We start from the raw sequence: 23,544 nt of genomic DNA on the forward strand, positions 1-23,544 counted from the left end.
AGAAAAGCTATCTACAGCCACAGCTTTTACAATTCAGGTACCTGAAGTTAGGTATTGTGTCTCCATATTTTCAAATCCAGATTAATATTTCCACATAACACCAGTAGAAATATGATCTGTGATTTCTTGCCTTTGAAATACAGAGTTAGAAAGCTAAGACACAAACTTTTTTGATTTGCAACAAGAGTTATATGAGCTATAAGGAGTAGCATGCTGGACTCAACTCAAGACTAAGATCTTTCCATTTGACTGAAGACTTTGTCACGCCTTTTCCAATTAGTAGCACTTATTTTGGTTGATCCACTTACTGCATGTATAGTGGGAGACATAGTGTCAACTTCATCCTCATCAGAAAGGTCAGCTATGTTTACAGAGTTGAGGTCAGCAATATCATCAATATCTTCTTCTCCTGTCAACGTTGTGAGGGTGTTGCCTAAAGCATTCAATCTTTTCCCAATGTTTGGATCCATGTGGACATCAATACCACACATCTTCCATAACACATTCAGTGTCCAGGTTCCAGCACTACTACTTTCTGTATTTAAAAAAAAAAACAAAAAAACAACCAAACAAAAAAAAAACAAAACAAAAAACAAAAAACCAAACCGAAAACATTTAACCAGTTTTTCCTCTTTTAAGAAATCCCCCATACTGAGTTATGTATTAGTTAGCCAAGACAGTGTTTATCAGTTACAAAGAACTGTCTTTTCTGCCCACTCTGAGGAAAACATATTTACAACTGAAACGCTTGCTGGAAGTACTTCACAGCTATGAAGTTAATATTTCTTTAACAAGTGATGTACACAGACAAACCTAATGAAAATACATTCCCTTCAGCCAAGCTGATGACCAGGAGAGAGCATCTCAAACTTCAGCTCCTACAGTTGCAGCCAAGTATACTATTCCAGAACAGGATTTCTAACAGCAAGGAACCTAAAGGATGTCTTCTGCATGTAAAAAATGCTGACCTATTTACAGTGTCAAGTCTTGTATAATGATGCTGGAAGATGTTGTAATATATGTGTAATGTGCCTGCCGAATACCCTGTCTTCCCAGGTTTTTTCTAATGTGTGCCACCTTTCAGCATCAAAATACAGAACTTGCTTTAAGGAGAGCTACACAAGATCCTGTTTTTCCTTCTGAATGGATTCATCCTGGTTTTTGCCATTCACAGTTCCATGTGAGGTAAATTTTTAATAGTTGCAGCATGTGTTTCATTTTTATGTCTCCTTAGCACAAAAAAGCAAGTGGGGGACAATAAGCAAAAGTACAGGGACAGGAGACACTGTAGATGCAACATTTGGACAAAGAGATGAGAAGAAGCAAGCAGCAGGTATCATGACCAAGACAGAGATTGCCAGGTATTTTTGAGGCCTCTGGAGAATGTCCAAACAACTCAGCAGGAGAGACTGGGAAGAGAGGGAGTTTGGGAAGAATAGAAGCAGTCTCTGGAAGAGGCGAGGGAAGAATGGGAGCTCAGGATGCAAAGTCTCAGCATTAGAAGGACTCAAAGATTTAGCAGTCAAGGACAGGAAGCAGTAGGACAACATTGCTGTTATAAAGGACTATTCTCCAACCAAGGAACAAACACATATACACCATGTGTTTTCCTGCAGGTAAAAATCTAAAACCAGTGTTGCTGATGTGACTCAAAATCTGGAATAGCTTGAAAAGATGGAGTAGATAAAAACATTGAGGAGTTTTACCAGGAAAACAAGATATTAAACAAAACAGAAAACCAAACCACCAATTGCCACACAGTTAAAGGAGTTAAATTTCATATTTTATGAATGCTTTATTTATATAGAACTTGATTTATTAAAAAAGTGTATTACCTGCTGCAGCCTGTCCTGTTGTCCTGGAACATACTTCATAGGTACCATCTGGAACAACACCTATATGAAGCATATGAAGCACATAACACTGATCAGGCAGACAGTCAAAGTTGCTTTAGACCAGTCCTTCCAAATTGCACCTCACTCTCTTGCCCTTCACAATTAAAGCATGAGTGGTGTTGGATAGGAAGCTTAGCTTTAATTCCCAATTGAATGACTCCTCTTATTTAGTAAAGTGAATATCTACTTGGTAACATCCAAGTTTATATCAACTTAAAATTCCATATAAATTCTAGAATCTTCACCATAAAGATAGATATATATATATATATATATGAAAATAATCCATATTAAACTATTAAAAACTTACTGTGATCTTATGACATTACATAAAAGCAATGCATCCAATTCTTCCAACATCTGTCAGACATAATTTAAATGCTTACAATGAGAGATGTAGCAACAAAGTTATTAATAAAGGAAAACAACAAAGGAATACCACCTTTTAGATCCTATTATTTTGCTTTCAAAAGGCCAAAGTCTTTTCTTTATCTTTCTGGGGAAAGTTCAGCAGTTTTAAAAGTCACAGGAAAGGGTAAAAGTGGATTTATATCTGAAATACTCGTCCAGTATGAAATCATACGCGCTTACATGCATTCATGACTAGATCTCCTCTTATTTCTGGTTTCCAGTCATCCCAACTTGTCTCAAAGCCATCAGCAAAGCGGATACAGAAGTTTTTAAAATGACCTTTGCTAACTAAAGACTCTGAGGAGCAGGCAGTGATTAACGTGCTTTCAATAGTCAGGACTAAAGCAGAGCCAGTGTCAAGATCTGCAGTGTGGTTAGACTGGAAAACAAAATCACAGAGAGAATTTACTGGTCATTGCAATGTCAAAGTGATATTGTACATGCGTTAAATGCTGTTTATCTTTCCCTATTAGAAAACTGATCCCCTTGTCATATCTCCTTGTATTTTTCCTTCTCTGCAGAAAGTTTCAAAAGCATCCCATCTGTCCGTACAATGTCTTGCATTGTTGTTTTCTAAATGCAACACCTACACTGTAAATATATTAAGGCACCAGGAGTCAAGCTCATCTGGAAAAGGAAAGAAAATCCATGTTTGATCAAGGGCTATGAACCATATGGCCCCATGACTACAGAACACAAGCCCAGGATCGATTCTTTCTCTAGGGAGGGCTGCACATGAGCTGATTGAACAAAGAAAAAAATCTTTAGCTTTAATTTTTACGTTATTTTTTTGTGCTCATTTTGATATCTACAATTATGCAGAGTCTTAAATACACAGATTGACTGATTATTTTCCAGCCCTTTGTATATGAAGGTCTGTAATTTTGTTTACCTGCAAAAAAGCCCACATATTCCCTTTTATAAAGCTGGACTTCTTTCCATCCTCCATAAGTATTGTGAACACACTATTCTATATACAGCTTAAGACTTCATACGCCAGAATGTATTTTTCATAATTTACTATCATTTGTAAGACAAAAGAGCACAAAATGCCATCTGCTTTGTCCCTAGCTGCCAGATAGAAGATTCACAATCAAAATGTTATGTCATTATGACTTCTAGGTTATTGGCCTCATTACTCCTTTACATTTCTATGTATTATGACTATTTCCTTCTACTTCGTTAAAATGATTCATTCCTGTTCTGGAATTATTCCCCATTAAGAATACTCCCAGTTCAACATAGGAACAGTCTCCGAATCCAAGGTTTTCTCTCAAAGCCATCTAACATTTCTATCCTAATAATGCTCCACTGCTCCATGTATTTTTTAAACTGCAATGTAATATTTTCAATTTTATACTTAAGAGGTGCAGATCACACCTTCACCTTATATATGAAGAGACAGGCATAACTGCAGTCATTTCTAAGAAGGGAAGAACAGAGGGAATACAGGTCTGCACAGAATTGTTTCTTAACTGAGAATAAACACCGATTTTCAAGAAAGCTAGGTCTGCTGACTTAGGTACTTTCCTATCTATCTGAGGAAAAACTCAGTACGCAGAGCTAAATGTCAAACTGGGGAATGTGTTGGATCATGCTGCACTGGTTGTCAAGAAACTCGGTAAAATGCACAGCCAGTGAAGGAGGAGCTGCATGGCCCCAAAGCATTACCCTGGGAATGCATTACTGAGCCATTCATCATTAAACTTAAGACTCGAAGGTATTCCAGAAACCTAATGCAGTGCACATTCCCTTACAGAACAAGTTGCATTAACACCCCGCACAATGCACTGTGTAGGCATTACTTTAATACAGAAACTAGTTAACTGCACATTAAAGAATACATCATCCTGTGTAATGTATTAGACTTACCCTGTACTATAACGATATACTTTTTGTCAATGACTGCATTTTAAATATCTTTCTTTAACCTAGCCTGAGCTCCTAAATAAAAGTAACTGTTTGAAAAACATATCTATAGCTATATATCTCAAATAGTTATTCACTCTCATTCCTTGTTTTAATTAAATGAACAAACAAGAGAGTCAGAACATCATGTTAAAGCCAACAGTTTTCAGAGTTTTTCTATCTATAATTATATGAAAAATAAAGGATTAACTGGAATTTATGATGGAACCTTTCAAGAAAATATGTTCCATCTGAAACATTTCCAAGGACTTTCCAAAGTGCTGAGCTCATATGTGGTGTAAATAAGAATCCATTACATTTCCCCAAAACACGCACACCAATTGAAACATGCATAACCTAGTTCTTCCCTAGTTCTTCTATAAATGAGAACACCATTTCTATTACAAGCAATGCCACTAGTGCAATTATCAGCATCCTATGACTTTTGCGTTGGTGTGATGAAAAATTACATTTATGGACATAAAAGCCATGTCCCACGTACAAATGGATATTTCAACAGACTATTAATAGTCACGTTGCTTCAGACACTTTGTTTACCTGAGGTGTGCTTGTGATGGGCAGGCAAATTCCTAAGTCATTGACAGTCAGCTGAAGAAAGAGGGTCCCAAAAGCCTGTGCAGAGGTTTGTTGGATTCCAGGCAGCATATCTACTACTTCTTTTGTGGCCATATGAATATCTTTATGTAAAGCCATTCTCTGTTCATTCCAGTTGTCATACGCAGCCTTGTAATTCAGCCAAAATAGCACAGCTTTATGAAGAAACCAGAAATGCTTAATTGAAATCAACACATACCCCCCCCCAAAAAAAAGCACATTCACTAAATAAAGTTCATTTTTTTCATTGTTACGGTTTCTCCATTACTTTAAGGCAGTGGATGTACAACAATGGAGACACACACATATTCAGGATGTAGCAAAGAGGCTCAGGCTGCAAAGGACAAGATGGACAAAGCCGTTCAATTTAGCATCAAAGTTAACACATTAAAATACAGAAAGTGATGCTGTTCTTAGCATTATTCATTTGTGAAGACTTACAAAAGTGAATTCCTCCAAACCATCTGAAAACTAATCACCTCAGCAAATGGAATTTTTGACGTTAGGAATTATTAACCTGTTGGCATGCAGTAGATCTAAATTTCTCAGCTACCTACCTGTAGCGGATTGATGCACGGACTCCGATCAAGGGATAAATCGAAGACCCTTTATTGAACTATTAAATGGCTTATATACTTTCTAATTGTTTCTAATTGTTGCGCTACTGAGAGAACTCTTATTGGTTATCTTGTTGCAACTTTGCAGTTCCTTTCTTCACAACAAAAAATCATGAGCTTGCCTTATCTCTCTCCAATGCTATCCACTCCTACTCCTGACACACAGCCTCCTTCCCTCAGACATAACCCCAACTCTCAGTACTTCAATTTTGTTAACCCTTTCACTCCTGCTATGCCTAATTCCTCCTCACCTAACATTTTGATTTAACATGAAATATATTAAATTGTGAATAACCAAGCCTCTTTGAAAAAAAATATATAGCTTCCACAGTATGAAGACAAATTTGTAGCAATTGTCTCTTCAATACCTCTATCAAAGGCCACAGGCTGAGCAAAAACAATTGGTCTGTTCAAAGTAATGAGCACAGCTTCTCTATCTGATGAGCCACTGATTTCTTCTCGGAGAGCATTTCTTAATCCAATTCTTGTCTTGAAATAGGCAACTTGATGAAAGTCTGAGCCAGCTTCTTCATAAACCTTAAAATGTTCAAAAAATGGGAAGGGAGAGGGGTTAGCAGCAGGGAAGAGTTCAGGGACGGGGGAAAAAAATAATCAAATTACCGCATTTGACAAAATGTAAAATTACAACAAGAAGTAAAGCTGTCTCCTTTCCCCTTTTTCTCTTCTAGCCAAAGTTCCTTTGAGGATATTCAGCTTTCTTACATTAAATTCAGATCACAATGTTATTTTCCTTATTTATCACAAAACATTAACTAAAATAACTATTTCTATATCCAGATCCTCTATTGTCACAGTACATTTATAGGTTCTAAGATTTGTATTTGTTTGTTTTAGACATCACAAAATATTTTCATGTCATAGAATTAGTGATTCTGGGTAACGGTGGGTTTAAGAATACAAGAGATACAACTGTCAAACTAAGACAGACAAACTAGGTCAAAATGTAGGTCTAGCTGAGTTTGGATCTTGTCTGATCTTATTATTTCATTCATGTACCCCAAAAATAATAGCAATATCAATGAAAATTTTGAATTTGACTCAGTAGCAAGGCCATTACCGTTGCAAAGGGCTAGTAAGTTCTAAGATATTAATGGGGGGGTGGAGGGGAAGAGCCCATACTTGACTCCTTCCATCTTTTATGCATGTACACTGGCCTTCATAATGAAGAGTTGCTAATTCTTCTGAAAAGTTGTCTTCAGTCCCTTCTTGACTCAAGTGAGAAAATTTATTTTGAACGACTATTTAAAAAAATATGAGAGCATATTCAGGAAGTAGATTTCCACAACTGTGTGCTGCAGAATGCTTAAACTTTTATTAAAAAAAAAAAAAAAAAAGCTGAAAAAAACAATGAACCAAGAAATTAAAAAAAAAAAAAAAGAAAAGAAACTCAAACAAAAACCCAACACTCCCCAGCCCCCCTACACTTTACACCCACTCCACAGCTAAATCAGGAAAAAAAACCAGCAGTGCAAGACAGGCTCTTGGCTTGGTTATGTATTTTTAATCACACACTATCAAGAACACCACATGCAAAGATGTTGAGCACTAACCTGATGTTTAACAATCTGTCCTAGTGCCAGATTTAAATCCACCTGACATTTCCCAAACAGTTTGAGGTAGCTGCTACTTCCAGGCATTGCTTTGGTTTGCAGTCTGTTTGAGAGTTCAAGCTCTATCAATCCAGTTTCAAATCTCACAGCTCGCATTGAGGGAGTTGTAGCTGTCACTTGAATTCCCTAATGAATAAGGAAGGTACAAAGTTATTAGGATCTGGTTCAGAGACATAAAGAGAAGGGAAAAAAAAACAACAAACAAAACAACAAAAACCCCTCTTCACTGTGCAGCAAAAAAAGTGGACATAATAGTTTTTCACAATGCAATGCCACTAAGCTACTTTAAGAGATTACAGGAACCAAACTCCAGGTCTTTTTCTTCATGCAGAGTATTCCTGATCTGATAAGCTTTGAGGTAAAAACCCCAAAGCCATTAATAGCATCTAGGACTACTGTTTTGTTATCATAAGATTACCTTAAACTGTAGGCTCAATGAGTAAAGAAGAATTTTTGGTTTTTCTCCATCAGTTGTGCCATCATGTTCATTCCAAAGAGGTATTGGCTGCTCCCCTCCTGTACACATCAAAGATACACATTCGGAGTTTTAACAAAGAAAACATTTTAAAACAAATAGATACAAAAAAAGGTGGCAGTAAATGAAGCCTCATTTTAAACAGTGACTAGTTGAAGATTTATAAAAATAAATATAGGCTGAAGATGGAAGACATCGGTGCAGATTCCACTTGTTACATATGGTTAATAGCTCTCTACTAAGAATCGAGGCAGAGAGTCATGTTCCTCCCTCCTGGGAAACTTTCCACAAGAAGGCTCAAAGCCTGTAAGGAGTAACACCTAGTTTTCAAAAAGATATTCTTTGTCTCCTGCAGCAATGTATCTCCTAATTATCTGACAATGAAAATTAAACACTTGACCAAATACTGTGCAAATTGCATGAAAAGAGGAATTGAAATTATATCAGTATTTTTCAAAGACAGGAAGAAAGTGTGTTCTGCGGTTATTTTATTTTTGTGTTTACTTCCTCATCCTGGCACATTCCATCCCATTACATATCCCCACAGGCCCTAACCTGAAGGAGCAATCCTGGTTTAAATTCTCTTTGAGATTTGATCTATATTCAATCTTAGTTTATAGGAAGGGCTTGCTGCTGGAAAAGGCTAAGCCATTAATTCTCTCCATATATGCCAATTCTTCTAATTACAGTTATTTGGTGGTAAGAATAGGCAGTTAAATAATGGATTAAAAAAAACCCCAACCAACCAACCAACAGTAAATTTTTATCACTCCATTTTGTATCTGGATGTTTTTCTTCTCCACTAGTTCCCCCCCCCCCCTCCAAATAGTCTTAACTAGGATCATGTAAAACTACAATGGTAACCTAAGGGTTCTGAGCAAGAGAGCTAAACTCATCTTTCATATATTCTCCACATGCATATTAGAGGTTATTTTTGCAATGACATTTCTTCATGAAGTTTGTAAAGCATTTGTCAGTTAAAAAAAAAGAAGATAGATATTACTTTTAAATAGAATTTCTCCATCTACCCTCTCACTTAAGGGAGCATAATTTTCTTGAATGAAACTGAATTAGAAGTTGGATTTGAATCTTTACATAAACCAGTGCAAAAAGTGATACGAGTTTGAAAGCGGACACCAGCTGTCTTTAAATCAACACTGCCCTCAACTTGCAGATGGAATTATTACGAACTGCTCTGTTCATTAACTAGCTTTTAATCTGTGCAACTTCACCTTAAGTAATTGGTACTTAGCCAGTTTTTATATAAGGATAATATGCAATCAATATTTTAGTGCAACAGAATCCATAATTAGAAAAACTACTGTAGTATATTACACTAATTGGAATTTTCAAGCCATGTAAATTACTTTGGTGCAAGCCAGAAGGACAAAAGCTATTTTCCGCCCCCCCTTGTTCTGCATTCAGTACCCAGGCCCATGGATTGCTGGCACCTGACCACGTTCCCGCTGAATTACCACAATATGGAAGGTAGCAATCACATTTCAAAAACCATCAGGCTGCTGCTTGCAATACAAATTTATAATATGGAAAAGCGAAGAACCAGCAATGGTAATAAATTCCTCACATAAAAACAGAGGAGAGATTGAACTCTAGAGACTGAGAAATGTTGTAAAAGAAATCTAATATAGGTTTCCTGTTTTACCACTTTATGCTCCTCTATAAAAATTGTTCTAATAGAATAATGACAGCTGTTGAAGGTTTATTCTTCCTCTAAGCATTCTCTTTCTAACCAATGCTAATATATTTTGCCTGGAACAAACATCAGGGTGTTTAAAATTTGTTTCTTCCTATCCTTCAGGGATTCTGACATTTTCCATTTTCTCCACTGCATCTTCTAACTCCCTTGAGGGCATGCCATCTGGACCTGCACATTTGTTTCATGTACATTTATGTGTGTTTGTATGCATGAATACACACACACACACACACACACAGAGGTATATGAAAGAAGCATGTAGATGCACACACAGACACTCCTTTCACTTAGTTACCACTTTTTAGTTGACCTTTCCTCATGATGTTTCCAACTATTAATGAATCTTTCCACTAAAAATTAGCTATATTTCTATAATAGCCTTTTAGGATAACTCAAAAAGCATTAAAATCAAACTACTTGAAATTTCACCTGCTTTTGAATATTTATTCACAATTGTCATCCTGCAACATTCTCTCTCAAACATATATCCTTCTTCCTCTAAAAACATAACTAATAAAATTAATCTTGCCTTTATTTCCCCTGGTTATTTTACTTCCTTTTTGACTTTTTAATTATTATTTCTTAGTAGACAGACAATACTTCTTATTAATTATTGCTTCTCCTTTTTCTAAATCATTTACTGTTTATCCCAATTTGCCAATTCTTATTTTGACCTAAAGAGCAACAAAACACTTCTACAGTTCTTTACTTATTTGCCTTTCTGTTCATCTCCTCATCTGTCATGTAACATCCACAGTAAATTATATTCCTGTATTTTTTTGTAACTACCAAACAATAACTAATGTGTCAAACAAAGCTTCCAGTCCTTACATTTCCCCTCAGAGTAGTCACATATCAGAAAAAACAGTATCATTTTGTACTATTTTTTCCAGTGTGTAGGGTGATAGAACTTGTTTGCTGAGTGAAATATCATTGCACGGCACAAGTTATCAGCTTTTTGGTTTGCTTTCAGTTCTTAAACACAGACCAAGTTTCTAACAGTAAGAACTAGAAAGTGAGTGGATCTATTTTTAAATGCTGCGCAAACTGTGATTCAGTCAGATAGATTTTTATGTAAGAAAACAAATGTTTTGTAACTTTGGCTGTCTACTCAAACAGATGAACGCACAATTCAGTATGCAATTTCCATTGCATACTGCAAAAAAAGTGGTTTTGAGTGGTTTTGCAATTGTTCTCTAATTGGGTTTTTAATGACAAAGCTATTTTTCTTCTGAAAATTTTTTGAGAACAGCAGCCAGCCTAAATGACAGAAACAAACCAGTCATTTCCGCAGTATACAGCATGATACACAAAACAATCTAATGAATAGCCAAATGCCTTTTTCATACAGTTCTGAAACACATTATCTGCAAAGAATCGAAGAGCTAGGAATCAGGAGACACTAACTAATACCAATATTGACACTATTTTCCCTGGACACAGCTCTTTTCCTTTGAAAGAATATGCTGACGTTATTTTACAAAATGCAATATCACGATCTGTGTTTTACAGGTGAACAAAGTGAATACAGAAAGTAACCCAGCCAAGGTCATGTCATAGACAGACACAGAGGCTAGTGTCCAGAATGACAAACTATCCTGCTTCCCAGTAAAATGTCTCATTTCTCATAGAGCTACAAAAATTTCCAGAGCTTCTGTTATTACTTCACACTCCAGCTCTGCTGCTTGCTTCTTGCTGCTGCTTGGAGTGCTAGATGCTAAATGATGGATTCTGTGAAATAAATAGCCGATCCCGAGAACTATATAATGTTGCCATCAAACAAGGTTTAAGGATCTTACTTGAAGTTGGTTTTAAGTGTTCTGCTTACCTGAAACCTTCTGTATGACTTCATTTACTTCCTTCATGAACACTTTCTGTACAAATACTAAATGATTTAAGAGATCAGTTGTGAGATTATGTTCAAAGGAACCAACCTGCAGAAATATAAAATTTTAGAACAAAACTTTAAAACAGTTACCACACCTACATTTTCAAAACAATCAATTTTTAGTTTTCAGGCATAACTTTTCAAGTCCAATTACATCATTATTGGCATAAAAAAAGAACATTAAATAAGTTTAAACAAGTTTTGTCTTGCAATTTTTCTACTGTGAATCAGAAAACTGAAGGACATACACTATTATATGAAAAAGTTTATTCTCCTGCTTAAGTTTAGCTTAGACAATAAAATGCAGGACTTGACTAAGGTTCACAGAAGTACGTGAAATGCTACTTAATTACAGATAGTAAACTATTATCAGAACAAAATAGAAATGAGCTGTCAATCTCTAAAAGTGCATTATTCTCGTTTCTGTAGATGAACAAGTTTACTGGTATCTTCAACAGTAAACTTATTATGTGTCCAATCTAATGTTCAAGAATATTCCTAAGGAACTGGAGTCTGCCTAGGATTGTTTAAATTTGCCATTAAGATTTTTTAAAATAAAATTAATACACAGATATTTTCTATAACTACTTGGACTTGGCTTTTGCCTTTGCTAAGAAGCCCCTCCCTTTTGTTTTACATGCTGAACAAATTCAAAGACCCTAAGATCTTTCTTCAGCCAGGAAATAACTCAAATGGGTTGAACAAAGAGCAGCACCTAATTAAACTTCTCCCATAAAGATGCAAACATCAGAAGTCTCAAGTACAAACATGCTAGACTATTTCTCTGAATAAAGAAATACAGCTAGTAGAAAAGCCCCGCTTTTGCCCACCAGATAGATTTCTTTTAAGCAGCATCACTTTTTTCTCTGTGAAAAGTAACTGTGGAAATTGGTACACAAATAGAACTTGTGAGCAGAACACTCTGTGTTGAACAGAAAATTTTGTATCATTTACTAAGGTTATATATAGCTTCTCCTATCTATGGAGCTGTCTAATCAGGAAAAAATAAGACAGTTATAAAACAATAAAATGGTTTTTAAATGTTTCAGTGTTTCTTTTTGCAAAACATATGACATCTGATATGTTAGTATAAGCTTTCAATTTAAAATTACACTTTATTTGAATCATCAGCAAATATACTTTTGTCTACTTCACTGATGAGAAATACTGTCATTCCAAAAAAAGTTCCTAAACATGTCCTCCTTCTTTATTTGCACAAAATAACATATTCAAAATCCTCTGATACAGTGGTCTTGACTGCTTAATATGTTGGCTGCTCATCAAACTAAGGACTGAGGAAGTTCTATTTCAGTGTCATGCAATTACAAATGCTATATTTGGATCAACCTGTAAACCTGAGAGTTCTGGAGTAGTCAGATTATTAAAATAATATGAAGATGCACATACAGAAGTGTAACAGAATGGAAATAACTGAACAAGTTATCAAAGATGACTACTGTCTTCGACACTTACTTCAGCCACACAACGTAAGTAGTTCCCCTGTAGATAATAGCCTTGCTTAGCAGGTAGTTCATCTATGCTCCAAATTTGGTCTGAGTAAGTATCATGTTCTTCCATGATATATTTGCCTGACATAGTGACAGGAGGAAGGTTGAGACTTGCCGAAGGAGGAATGGTTGACATATCAGTGGCAGAGACTTTTGAAGTGAAGCGCAACCTGTGACTTGGAAGCTCAAAATTAAATCTAGTTTGAGCACCTGTAAAAGGAAGACGGAGAAAGAAAAGGTATGAAGTGGCAAAAGAATCTTTTATTTATCCTTAAATTTAAGAACACTTTTAGAATTAAAAAAACCCTTTTAAATGTTATTGAAGTGCATAGACCTCTACAGCTATAAATATCCACCCACATGATTCTGGGTTTTCTTAATTTTTAAAAGAAAATGAAGAGTTCACTGTAATTAGATGGAGAAGGGAGTCATACAAACCACCTCATCTGTATTGAGGCCCTATAAGAGTATTGTCCAGTAGCCTTACGAATCGGAATTCAATTCATCAAGGATCATAAACTGATTTGAGCAGAGGGAAGCTTCCTGGGAGGAAGCTACATATGAATGCATACATGTCTTCACCTGCTCTTGTATTCTGCCTCTGGCAATCGTGTGTAACAACAGTGTAAATTCTCCATATGGCCCTATCTGATTGAAGTCCACATTCTAAAAAATAAGCTGATAGCAACAGATTCAAAGCTCTAGCTATAACAACACAAATATCGGGTCCTCTTGGATGCTTCTAGCAAGGCCAAACTAAAAGCCATAATGTTTTTAACGTTTCAGGGAATTTACCTGTCATTCCGTGACTCCTCATTCTTCCCATCTTATATTCCGCCTTCAGAGAGGGCAAGAGCGCTGCTCCAATAGCTATACCATCTATCATGGCACTGAATTTAAGAACTATAGGCTTCTTTTCTAAGCCTTCTGGCAGCTGTGGAAATTCATTTGTTTCAACAGGTGTTTGATTAATACTTGTTGGAGTCTTTTCAGAGGGCAAAGGAGTCGCAACATCTTCTTTGGTAGGCTGGGGCCTATTTACCAAGACAAAGATCAGAAAATACTTTTTGTTATTCTAACATGATATATGACTAGCCTGACTCTCCCACATATGTTCAAAGTAGCACAAGCCCATAAACGGATGGCAACCAGAGGCATTCAGAAGTGCCATGCAAGCAGCACTTACGCAGTTGATGGTTGCCTGATGAGATCCGAAATCTGCTTGGAGAGCTGGTGAGAACTACGCACCATCATGCTGTGCAGCGTGGCAGGGTGCTGAGGAATGTTGATGCTGATGGCTCCAACTTTGACCACAGCAGCGTTGTTTGTTTTCAGCCCTCTCTGGGCACTATACAGGGCCTGGGATTTGGCAATACTGCACTTCACAACAGTTCTAACAGAAAAGGAAATAGGATTTATTTGCACGTCTTTCAAAACAGTAACAGTTTTATGTTAAAATGGGTTTTTAAGTGTTAGCTGAATTTTAAAGTCTTTATATAAGTGATTTTGTTTATAAACTACATACACATTCCTTTTTCTTTCACTTTACACACACAGATGCACTACATGCCACAAACAACTACACTACATTTAAGAGATCTACAAGTCATGCATTGCAAAAATACCTGTTAAACTGTTATTCTTGTATAATGTAAGATCATTTGAGTTTATACACACTAGGCTGCACATACACGGACAAATTTTCACACACAGAAACAAATAAGAGCCTTCCATTTAAATTCCTTTTCAGGAATAATCTTGAATCATCCTTTTCATAAGAAGACTTAGTAAAATCTGATTTTAGCATCCAGAAAGGTCAATGGAGGAAATACTCACTCAGCAATAAATACATAGCAAGTGATAAATGGGTTTGTGAACTAATAACCGCCATTTGACACGTACTATTCCAAAATATGAAGTCTAAACTTCATTTTAATATTAAGGAGGATATGGTTCACAATGGTTACCCAAGATAAAAATACAACTGCACAAAGCTGACAGCTTTTTATGTCAGAAAGAAATTTTAGCATATCAGAATTCACTAAGCTCCTATTAAAAAAGATACATGGGGTAACACAGTAATGTTTCTCATCTAAGGTCAATTACTGGAGGGTTACCCAATGAAAGTATATTATGTAGCCAGCACAAAATATTACAGCCTCAAAGAGAAAGACATATAGTTGTGAAGATGCAGTACATTAGCTAAAATGTCTGAAAAAACAGACTCCATAAAATTGCAACATTCAATGAAAGTTTCTCAAATACTAAATTTTAAGGAGCATAACTGAAATACTTTTTGTATCATGATTTAAATTTCTCTATAGACAGTTTGGTTTCATGGTGAAAGCTACAATATTCTATGAATTCTACTCCCTAAGTAATGTTTCTTCTGTGAAGCCCTAACACAGGGCTCCTTATGCGGATGTTAAAATATCAGCTAGCCCAAAGTATCCCAGTTGTGGAAATACAAAAAAAAAAAAGTCATCATCCTTCTGCTTATAATGAAGAAATGCACGGCACTGTTATGCAACCACAGGCCTATCAACAGCAGATTAATTTACTGAAGCTCTAGAAACATTTTCACATTTTCACAATTATGCAAGAGCTACAAGCAACCTAAAGTGGTTATGGATTAATATTTTAGGGTAGGCTGTCAAGTAGAAACAATTTCAAAATATTTGAGTAATTTATACAAATATGAAAGAGGAAACAAATCTTAATTCACAAGTATTTTCAGAAAAACTTTATACAAATAAACATTGCTTAAGAAAAGGGCAGACTTACTTTAATCCACCTCTTTAAAAGAAAAAGCCACAATTATTTCCCTGTTGATGTTTGCTTATTGTCTACTCTCTTCCTGCTACCATTCTGACTGAACTACTGTGAAGCCAATCAAGAATACATTTTTCCCCCCCATCTATAACACCAAATACTACTACATTAGCTATTCAAGCGTCACAAGAACAACTTCCAGCTTAAGGGAAGTTGCAAGATCTCTTCCTGACCTGTACCAGACAGACAGTCTAGTCTTAACCTATCTTTGTGCAGTTAAAAGTAAATGTAGTTGGAGTTAAAGTCTGTACTGAATTTACAATCAATTCTGAGCATGTGAATTCACACCATTTTAAGCATTTTATTAATTAAAAAAAAATTACACCAATATAGCTGTCGCAGGAGAATCAGATTTCAGCAAGATTAACTCTGCGAAGGTATTTCCATATTTCATGCAACAAATGAATTTCAGGGTCACTTGTCTGGTCTACAAAAAGCCTACTTCCAAGATGGAATGAAATGCAGAACAACTGTGTGGCTATACATTTATTTGGAATGTGCACCGCACATTATGTATCTGTAGTTTGCTTACCTATGGTGATATGCCTATAACAGATCTGGTTAAATATTACTAAAAACATTAATCGATATTTAAGTTATATACCAGTAATGCATTCAGAATTCTATGTTCTCGCATCAATTCCATAAATAATCACTCTCCAGACAAACTTGTGAACAAAGTCTTTGTCCCACTACAGAACTGGCTACAAGGCCACTGCTCAACCTAACAGATTTTGGGGAATGTTAGCAAGAGGGGGGAAAACATGTCAGCAGCAGGCCTGTAACAAACACAGGAATTACCACAGTGAGTCAGATGAAAATTTGGGCAGTAGCAGATACTTGGGGCGTAAGTAAAGTGATCCTTCCCTTAATTCCAGCCATCAGGTGGTTACTTTTTGAGCCAGAAGCCATATTGCGTTCATGACTCACCACCAGACCTATCCTAAATGGATTTGTCCAATCCTTTTAATCATTTATACTTTTGATGACCACATCATATGGCAATGAATTCAACTGTTCAGTGATGCACTGTGCAAAAAAGTACTTTCTTTTGCTGGTTTAATGTTGCTACCAGACTAAAAAGGAACAAAAACCTGAAATAACTGCTTATCTATTTTCTTTCATCACTTGCAGTTTTACAGTCCATCACCTCTCCTTCCAGAGCTACCATCTATAAGGACATTTTAAAGTTAATCCTGTGTACATTTGGTGTTGTGATAATACAAATGCTGTAACAAACAGCAGTTGTACTAAGTCCTTCTAAAATATATGCATTGGTGGTCTAAAGCAGCAAAAGAAAACCATGCTCAGAAAACTGCTTGGGCGGGGGAAGAGGAAAATTAAAAAAAAAAGAGGGGAAAACAAACAAACAAACAAAGAGACCCTCAATTTTTGGCTACATAACTTTTCTGCTGAGAGTACTGCAGGGTCATTGTGTAACAGGGCTTCTAGGTTGCCAGTGTACCATTTCCCACCTTGACCACTACTCCAGTGAGACCCCCTGGACTTTAGCATCAGGAAGTAAGAAAGCAACTAGAAAGAAAACATTGCATCTTTTGTGAGAGAAAAGACCTACATTCACACATATGGATCTGGGGGACATGAAAAGGGTCACCTTCATTAGCAGTAGATGCACAGGCATAGTTTTAAGGAAAACATTTTGTGTTCGCATAACCTGGTTGGCATGCCTAGTAATTAAACCCAGCACAGAGGTAAAGACAGACAAAAGGTATGGTCCTGTTCACGCTGAAATCACAATGGGTACTATCACTCCAAGCACAGCAGTTCCTTACCAAGTTCAAAGCAAATCTAACCTGTCTGTTCCTTTACATTTATCAGCCTTATTTCACCTCATTAAAATAAGCATAGAAGCAGATCTAAAGAACTTAACAGCCAGTGAAACCATTCTAACATTACAGTAGTGACTGTATAGTGTAGTATCTGCCCCTAAAGCTAGGTTGTTAACATTTACAAGGGCTTTTTTGGACAGATATTCAGCAGGCTACATTAAAAGCTTATCTAGGTAATACTACATGTTAAACTAAAATGTATTCAAGCAACATCTGCCTACACAATCACACACAGTAGGAATGCAGCCATTAGCTACACAACACAGAGTTAATTGTAAGACTATTAAACATAATAATATGACATACAGAAACTCTTGTTTGGCTGTGCTTGTAGGAGATGTAGGAAAATCCTCCAGTCTACAGATGAAGATTGAAGAGAAAGCAAGAAAAACAAAAACAAAGCAAATAAAGAATAAACATTCATGCAAAATTAGTCAGTTAATTACTTGTAACCCACAATATGACACTTGCTTTCAAATCTCCCAAGCTGAAGGTTTGGGTTTTGTTAGGGTTTGTTGTTTGCTGTTGTTGTTAAAGATTTATCATTATTTCCCCCCTTTCCTTTTGCATTCTCCGTATACGGAAGCTCATTAAGATTGTGACGTAAAACAGACATGAAGAACTTCAGTCACCTTCAGAAACCCTGCACAGCTGTCAGATTAGAACTTTTATTTATCCTTCTGAAACACGCTTATCAGGAGCAATTTAGCTGGGGACATTAATAAAATTCTGTATGTTTTAAGTTCTATATAGCATCTTCCAAACTAAACAGGAATTAAAAGGAGAGAGAGACTCAAGTCACATTATTTAGCCCCTTTTCTACAACATTAATATTCTAAAACCAGATCACATACTGAGGGTTACCCCGCTAACACTAAAACTGCGTGAGGGTGATCTGCGTTACAAAGAGCTGTAGTTCAACTGTTGTTTTGCAACTCAAACAGAAAGAATTTCAACTAGAAACAAAGAGAAATAACGCATGCCTTTTTTGAGTTTGTGAACCTGGCAAAAAAAAGATAACAATGTGGATGCTGAGCAAGTCATTCAAGATGTTCATGCACAAAAAGTGATTCTCGCCTCCCGCCCCCACCAAGTTGTGTCAATTATATAAAGAGTGGGGAATGGATATTAGAACTGTAAAAATAACACAAAGAATCATGCAACAGGAGAGTTCAAAAAGATATCTATTAAAGAAACAATATAGATCTTAAATGGGAACCATCAGCATCAGTAGGTTAAATACTCCCTAAAAATCTTGTATGGTTTAGTGGAACCTGTAAGCTTCAAAAAGCATTTAGAAGCATAAGAGAAACAATACACACAATGTAATAAAGTTTCTGTGCATACACCACATGGAATAAAATTAGCGCAGAAAGCTCTAATTACACAAAATTTAATTTTTCTTTTTACGAGAGGACCGGTCACCTATGATTTTTCAGTCAGGTCACTTACCATTTACACCATGATCCTACAGTCAGTTCTGAACTTACTACTATCTTTTACTAGAAACAGAAAGGAACAGGAGTATTCATATTTATGTAACTATGTCTAAGACGTGTGCAATTGGGTGCCTTAGACTGAAACCTACTAATACATTCACTGTATTACTTCTCAGCTTATTCAGATGTGTCTTTCATAGAAAAGCTTCCTGTCATTGGGCACACACAATAATTAGCTTTAGGAGTCAAACTCAGGCCCAATTCTGCCACACCTGCATGGTTGCCACCAAACTCTGTGACTTCGTGGATTCTACCCAAAAACATATAATCAATGCTTTCTCCATATTAAGCTACGGACCTTTACTGTCACACAACTGATACCATTTCTATGCACTTGAACAATTTTAAATTGTCAGGCTTCACACTTACTGGATATTTGGGGTAATTCCCTCCAGCAGGACGATATTGACACCTCCTATGTGAGCAGTGGCACATGTCTCAGTCATCTTTTGATGTAGTACATCTTTAAGAAAAAAGATACTTAACAGCATTTCATTCAGTAAAATACTTCCAGGTATGCCTACTGCTTTCAAAAATATAGTAGCAGGAAAATAATTGAAAAATTACCGTTTTAGTAGTCTCATTAAGTAATATCGAATTTAAATTGTGACAAGAAGAAAGCTTTTGAAAATGAAAGGAGTGACTATCTTCTAAAAGAATTTCCTTCACGGCATTTTCTGAAAATCTTGCATCCTTTTAAAATCCCTCAGCATCCTAGTAATAGTTTTTAAAAGAACTTGTTGAATGTTATTACACTATCCACACACAGACATAACGTACATCTATTTACAAACAAAACATATTACAGACGCATATACGTACGCATTGGTACAGGTATGCGCACACACATAAACATGTAAAGCTGCCATTGAATTTAATTACAGAGTACATTTTAGCTTACCCCACCTTTCATTTTTTCTTTCAGGGTGAAACTGCCATGGATTCTCTTCAGTTCAGATTCCATTGTTAGACCGCCAATGTCTGCCTCCAGGTGGGTTCGGTTCACCATGCCTATTCCAAAGACTATGAGAGTCACGTGCTGTGGCTCCGAAGTCACCAGGCTGCGCTTCCTCTGCGCGTCTCTGCCATTATCCTGTTCATTCTCAAACACCACTCTACAAGCAGGTTCGGTTGGGCTTCGAACACCTACAAAAAAATACAAAGGAGTTATTTAAGGATACTTTACAAGAAATCCTTGGCATATCCGATTTATATTTGTATCTGAAACCAAGGATCATGTATCTTGCACATCACGTGAACTCTTCAGGCACATTATCTGTGCCTCGCTTATTCCACTCTAATAACATTGCAACTGAACCAAATCCAAGACACAATGGGGACAATAATGAGTGATGTTATTTCATTATTATTAATAGATATATTCTTATGTACATTATATAAATATTAATATTTATGTGAGTTTATTGTTATACAATAAAAATGTTCTGACAGTTTCCAATTGTCCTGTTTCTTTTTCAATCATTTCACAGACAAAGGTTCTTATAATTTAGTTTTGGATGAGCAAGTTTTCCTTTTCAACACTCAGAGCATAAAAACAATGTAAGAAAATTTACATTTTGTGCGGGTATCATAGCTGTGGATATGATATTCTGTGCATGAAAGATACCTACCGCCTTCTGTTTAACAGAAGCTCTCATTTGACACTGTCTCAGTTTTTCATTCCTTAGTTAAAAGAAGTCCAAAGAAAATATGCCTAACTAGTAACTATGCCATCCCCTGCATATTTACAGCAACCTAAGTTTACCAAAAAAAGAATTATGCTAAGTCAGCTCTCTAATTTACTCTGCTGTGCTAAAATACGTTGGAAATAGAGAGCAATGATCACCCCAGATCTCAAAGCTTTGGGTGAAATTATGGCCCAAACACCTATAATCTTTGCTGGACTTTACCAAAATCAGTATTTCACCTTTTCTTCTCTCAAAGCTATGTTCACAAGTGATTTTTTTACTCAGTCATTCCCAGGGCAGAAATTATCTCCCTCAGGATCACTTATGTATGGGCTTACATATTTTCACAGAATGATAATAAACAGCATTTCCATTAGCCACTTGAAAACAAAATAGCACCTAGGGAGGAACAAACTCAATCCACTCTGTACACACTTAACCAGAAAAGTTAACTTAACACAGTCCCAGAGCCAGTGCAAATCCAGATGAACAGGGCTGCACAAGAATATCAAGGGACTGAATTTAAAACTAATCAATTAACACATATTTGACCAAGTCTAGGATTGAAAGAATCAAAGCATACTATAAAGCCAGGAAAAGAATTTTTTAGTTTTGTACACCATCTTGGTGAGCTAATTACAAGCTCCCTCCCAATCCTCACCACTTGCCCCTCTGATCCAAGTTAGATGGGGTGTGCAACTTTCAAAAACCGCCTTATGATCAAGCTTTAGAAGAATACACTTGAGCAAAAGCACACACTGTCAATTATTTGGATTCATGAACGAGTTTACCTGTTGGCCCGAAAGTTTCAGAAGACTTTTCTAAAATCCCGGTTGGATCAGAAATGAGTGAATAGAAGTTCAATAGTTTATACATGTTTTGCCAGCACTCAGCAGAAGGTTCGCTCTGTTCCGATACGGTGATAGAGTCAGAGTCATCCATATGAATAGTCATGTGGTCAACTACATCTTTCGAACCCTTCCTGGACACTTTAGAAGTTCTTCTTTCTGACCTCCCCAAGGAATTCTTGTTTCGAGACTCTTTTTTATTGTTCTCATTGTTTGTTCGTTTGTTCTTGGTGTTGTTCACTCTGTTACCTCCATTAAGACTTCCTCGAGAGCTTCGGCTGAAATCAGAAGAGCGGAAGTCTCTGTGTTTGCGGGTTTTAAAAGTAGGTGTCGGAGAGGCTGATCCAGCTGTGTATCTGCTAAGTTTGATGTCCGTCTGTGTGGCTTTGATATCATCAATCATTGTACTGAACTGATGAATGAGACGAACCAGTGCCATATCTACGTGCTGGCTTATGGACTGGCAAGAAATAGTAAAATTACAGTGAAAAGTATTATAATAGCGTTTATTCAAGTCATGAAAAGAAAGGGCATTGGTGGAGTTATGAGGTGTGCACATGGATTTCTCCATTACAACAGCACTAATACTGAAAGTTTCCAACATCAAAGCTGGTTTGAATTCAAGAGGAGGAAGATTGACAGCTCCTTGCCTAAGGAAAGAAAAGGTACAAGTTACTACTTTGTTTATTTTTATGGGAGTCAAATACTTTTTACATGGTGGTCCATCTAATTTACTGAATCCAACCTTTTATGTCCCTTACGATATCATCCTCTTACCATAGTTCTAAAGATCAAAAATGAACTTTCATACTTTCATACTGCATGCTACTAACATAGTAATCATTCAGTTCTATGTAAACTTAGTTTGGCATGCAACCTTTCCATCATAACCTAAAGCTTTGCACAAAATCAGCGGGGGAAGATTCAGCATTTACACCAAAAGTAATAGCCTCATTTACAGGATTAATTACAAAACAGCATTTAAGACCCTCTCAAATTTCCCCCACTATTACTCCCACCAGCTCTCCCTTCCCCAATCTCCAATTTTCAAAAGTAGCTGAAGTTTAAATACTGAAAGTTTCCAAATCATTCCATAGGAAGGTAAAAAAAAAAATTCTAACAGGAAGAGAAAACAGGTAAGATTAAAAGAATAAAGGACTGCTCCTTATTCTATGGAAGTGCTTTGGAATTCTGTGTCTTCACATGAAAAACCTAGTTTCTGTTCTTTAACCAATATACATATTTTCAAATATCTCACAACATACCTTCGAGCTCGTTTGCTTTTCCTTTCTTTTGCTGTATCTGAATCAACAATATCTGCTCTTAGACAGTCCAAAGTTCCTGAGAATGAAAGGTACTCGCCAAAGTACATTCTGTAGCAGAGTGGCATTGCATCCTGAGACTGAATTCCCGTGTAACTTAGAAGAGGTTTGAAAACAACCTACAAAACAAAACCCATTGATTTACTTCTTGTTTTCTAGATTATTCCTATATTCTTGCTCCATCATTCCTTGAGCTATAATATTTACAATGCCAGCTACATAATACAGAACATTTTTAAGTTTTATGGACAGTGCTGTAAAACAAAAAAGAAGGGGGACAAAAAGGAGAAGCTTTATGGACTTTTTGAGTAAAAAGATTGACTACACAGAAGCTAGCACTGACTGCTTAGCTATGGGAGCAAGGTTTCTGCATGTTCCCCCCAGTAAAAAGTACTCTGGAGAACTAGACTACTCTCATAAATGCTCCAATATGTTCTTTGAAGTTATAAAACAATGCTCTATTAATCACTATTCATAAAGTTTCTTATGGGACACCTCAGAGGTTTCCTGAGCATAGGAACGCGTAAGAAACATGTACAAAACCAGGATAACGTTTTCATCGTTGTAAGATTTTTTAATTTTTTTTTTAAAGTAATAACTAGTTTTTCCCTACAGAACTCCAGAATACATCAGCAAACCACCCCTACCTGTGCGTCTGCTAGCTGCACAGCAGGAAATCCCTGGTTACCCTCTTCTACACCTGCAATGTCATCCTGACTGGTGCTGTGCTGCGAGTGTGTGCCATCCAGGGTGTTCTGGTCACTAGACAAAACTGTGTTGAAGTCTGAAGCAGAGGGTATTGTAGGAAGATTGGGTGCCACACCTAAAAAATAAATACCC

The 23,544-nt window shown here is 36.4% G+C and overlaps 1 protein-coding gene across 10 annotated transcripts in view; it reads right to left on the reverse strand.

The window, feature by feature from the left end:
• Positions 1-23,544, reverse strand: part of BLTP1 (bridge-like lipid transfer protein family member 1) — a 131,542-nt gene that overhangs the window by 33,287 nt on the left and 74,711 nt on the right. For 9 of the 10 annotated variants that reach the window (XM_072861365.1, XM_072861371.1, XM_072861368.1 and 6 more), the window contains 16 exons: positions 23,352-23,527; positions 22,648-22,823; positions 21,326-22,032; positions 19,753-19,992; positions 19,216-19,309; positions 13,852-14,058; positions 13,461-13,699; positions 12,631-12,875; positions 11,098-11,203; positions 7,496-7,593; positions 7,018-7,203; positions 5,815-5,983; positions 4,773-4,984; positions 2,487-2,685; positions 1,836-1,895; positions 309-535 (listed from right to left, as the gene is read on the reverse strand). In XM_072861365.1, the coding sequence (XP_072717466.1) occupies positions 309-535; positions 1,836-1,895; positions 2,487-2,685; positions 4,773-4,984; positions 5,815-5,983; positions 7,018-7,203; positions 7,496-7,593; positions 11,098-11,203; positions 12,631-12,875; positions 13,461-13,699; positions 13,852-14,058; positions 19,216-19,309; positions 19,753-19,992; positions 21,326-22,032; positions 22,648-22,823; positions 23,352-23,527 (3,341 nt within the window). Of the gene's footprint in view, positions 1-308; positions 536-1,835; positions 1,896-2,486; positions 2,686-4,772; positions 4,985-5,814; positions 5,984-7,017; positions 7,204-7,495; positions 7,594-11,097; positions 11,204-12,630; positions 12,876-13,460; positions 13,700-13,851; positions 14,059-17,653; positions 17,705-19,215; positions 19,310-19,752; positions 19,993-21,325; positions 22,033-22,647; positions 22,824-23,351; positions 23,528-23,544 lie in introns of all 10 variants that reach the window. The other variant, XM_072861374.1, reaches the window with a different exon arrangement.

Source organism: Ciconia boyciana, chromosome 5 (assembly GCF_034638445.1).
Source record: "Ciconia boyciana chromosome 5, ASM3463844v1, whole genome shotgun sequence".
NCBI lineage: Eukaryota > Metazoa > Chordata > Aves > Ciconiiformes > Ciconiidae > Ciconia > Ciconia boyciana.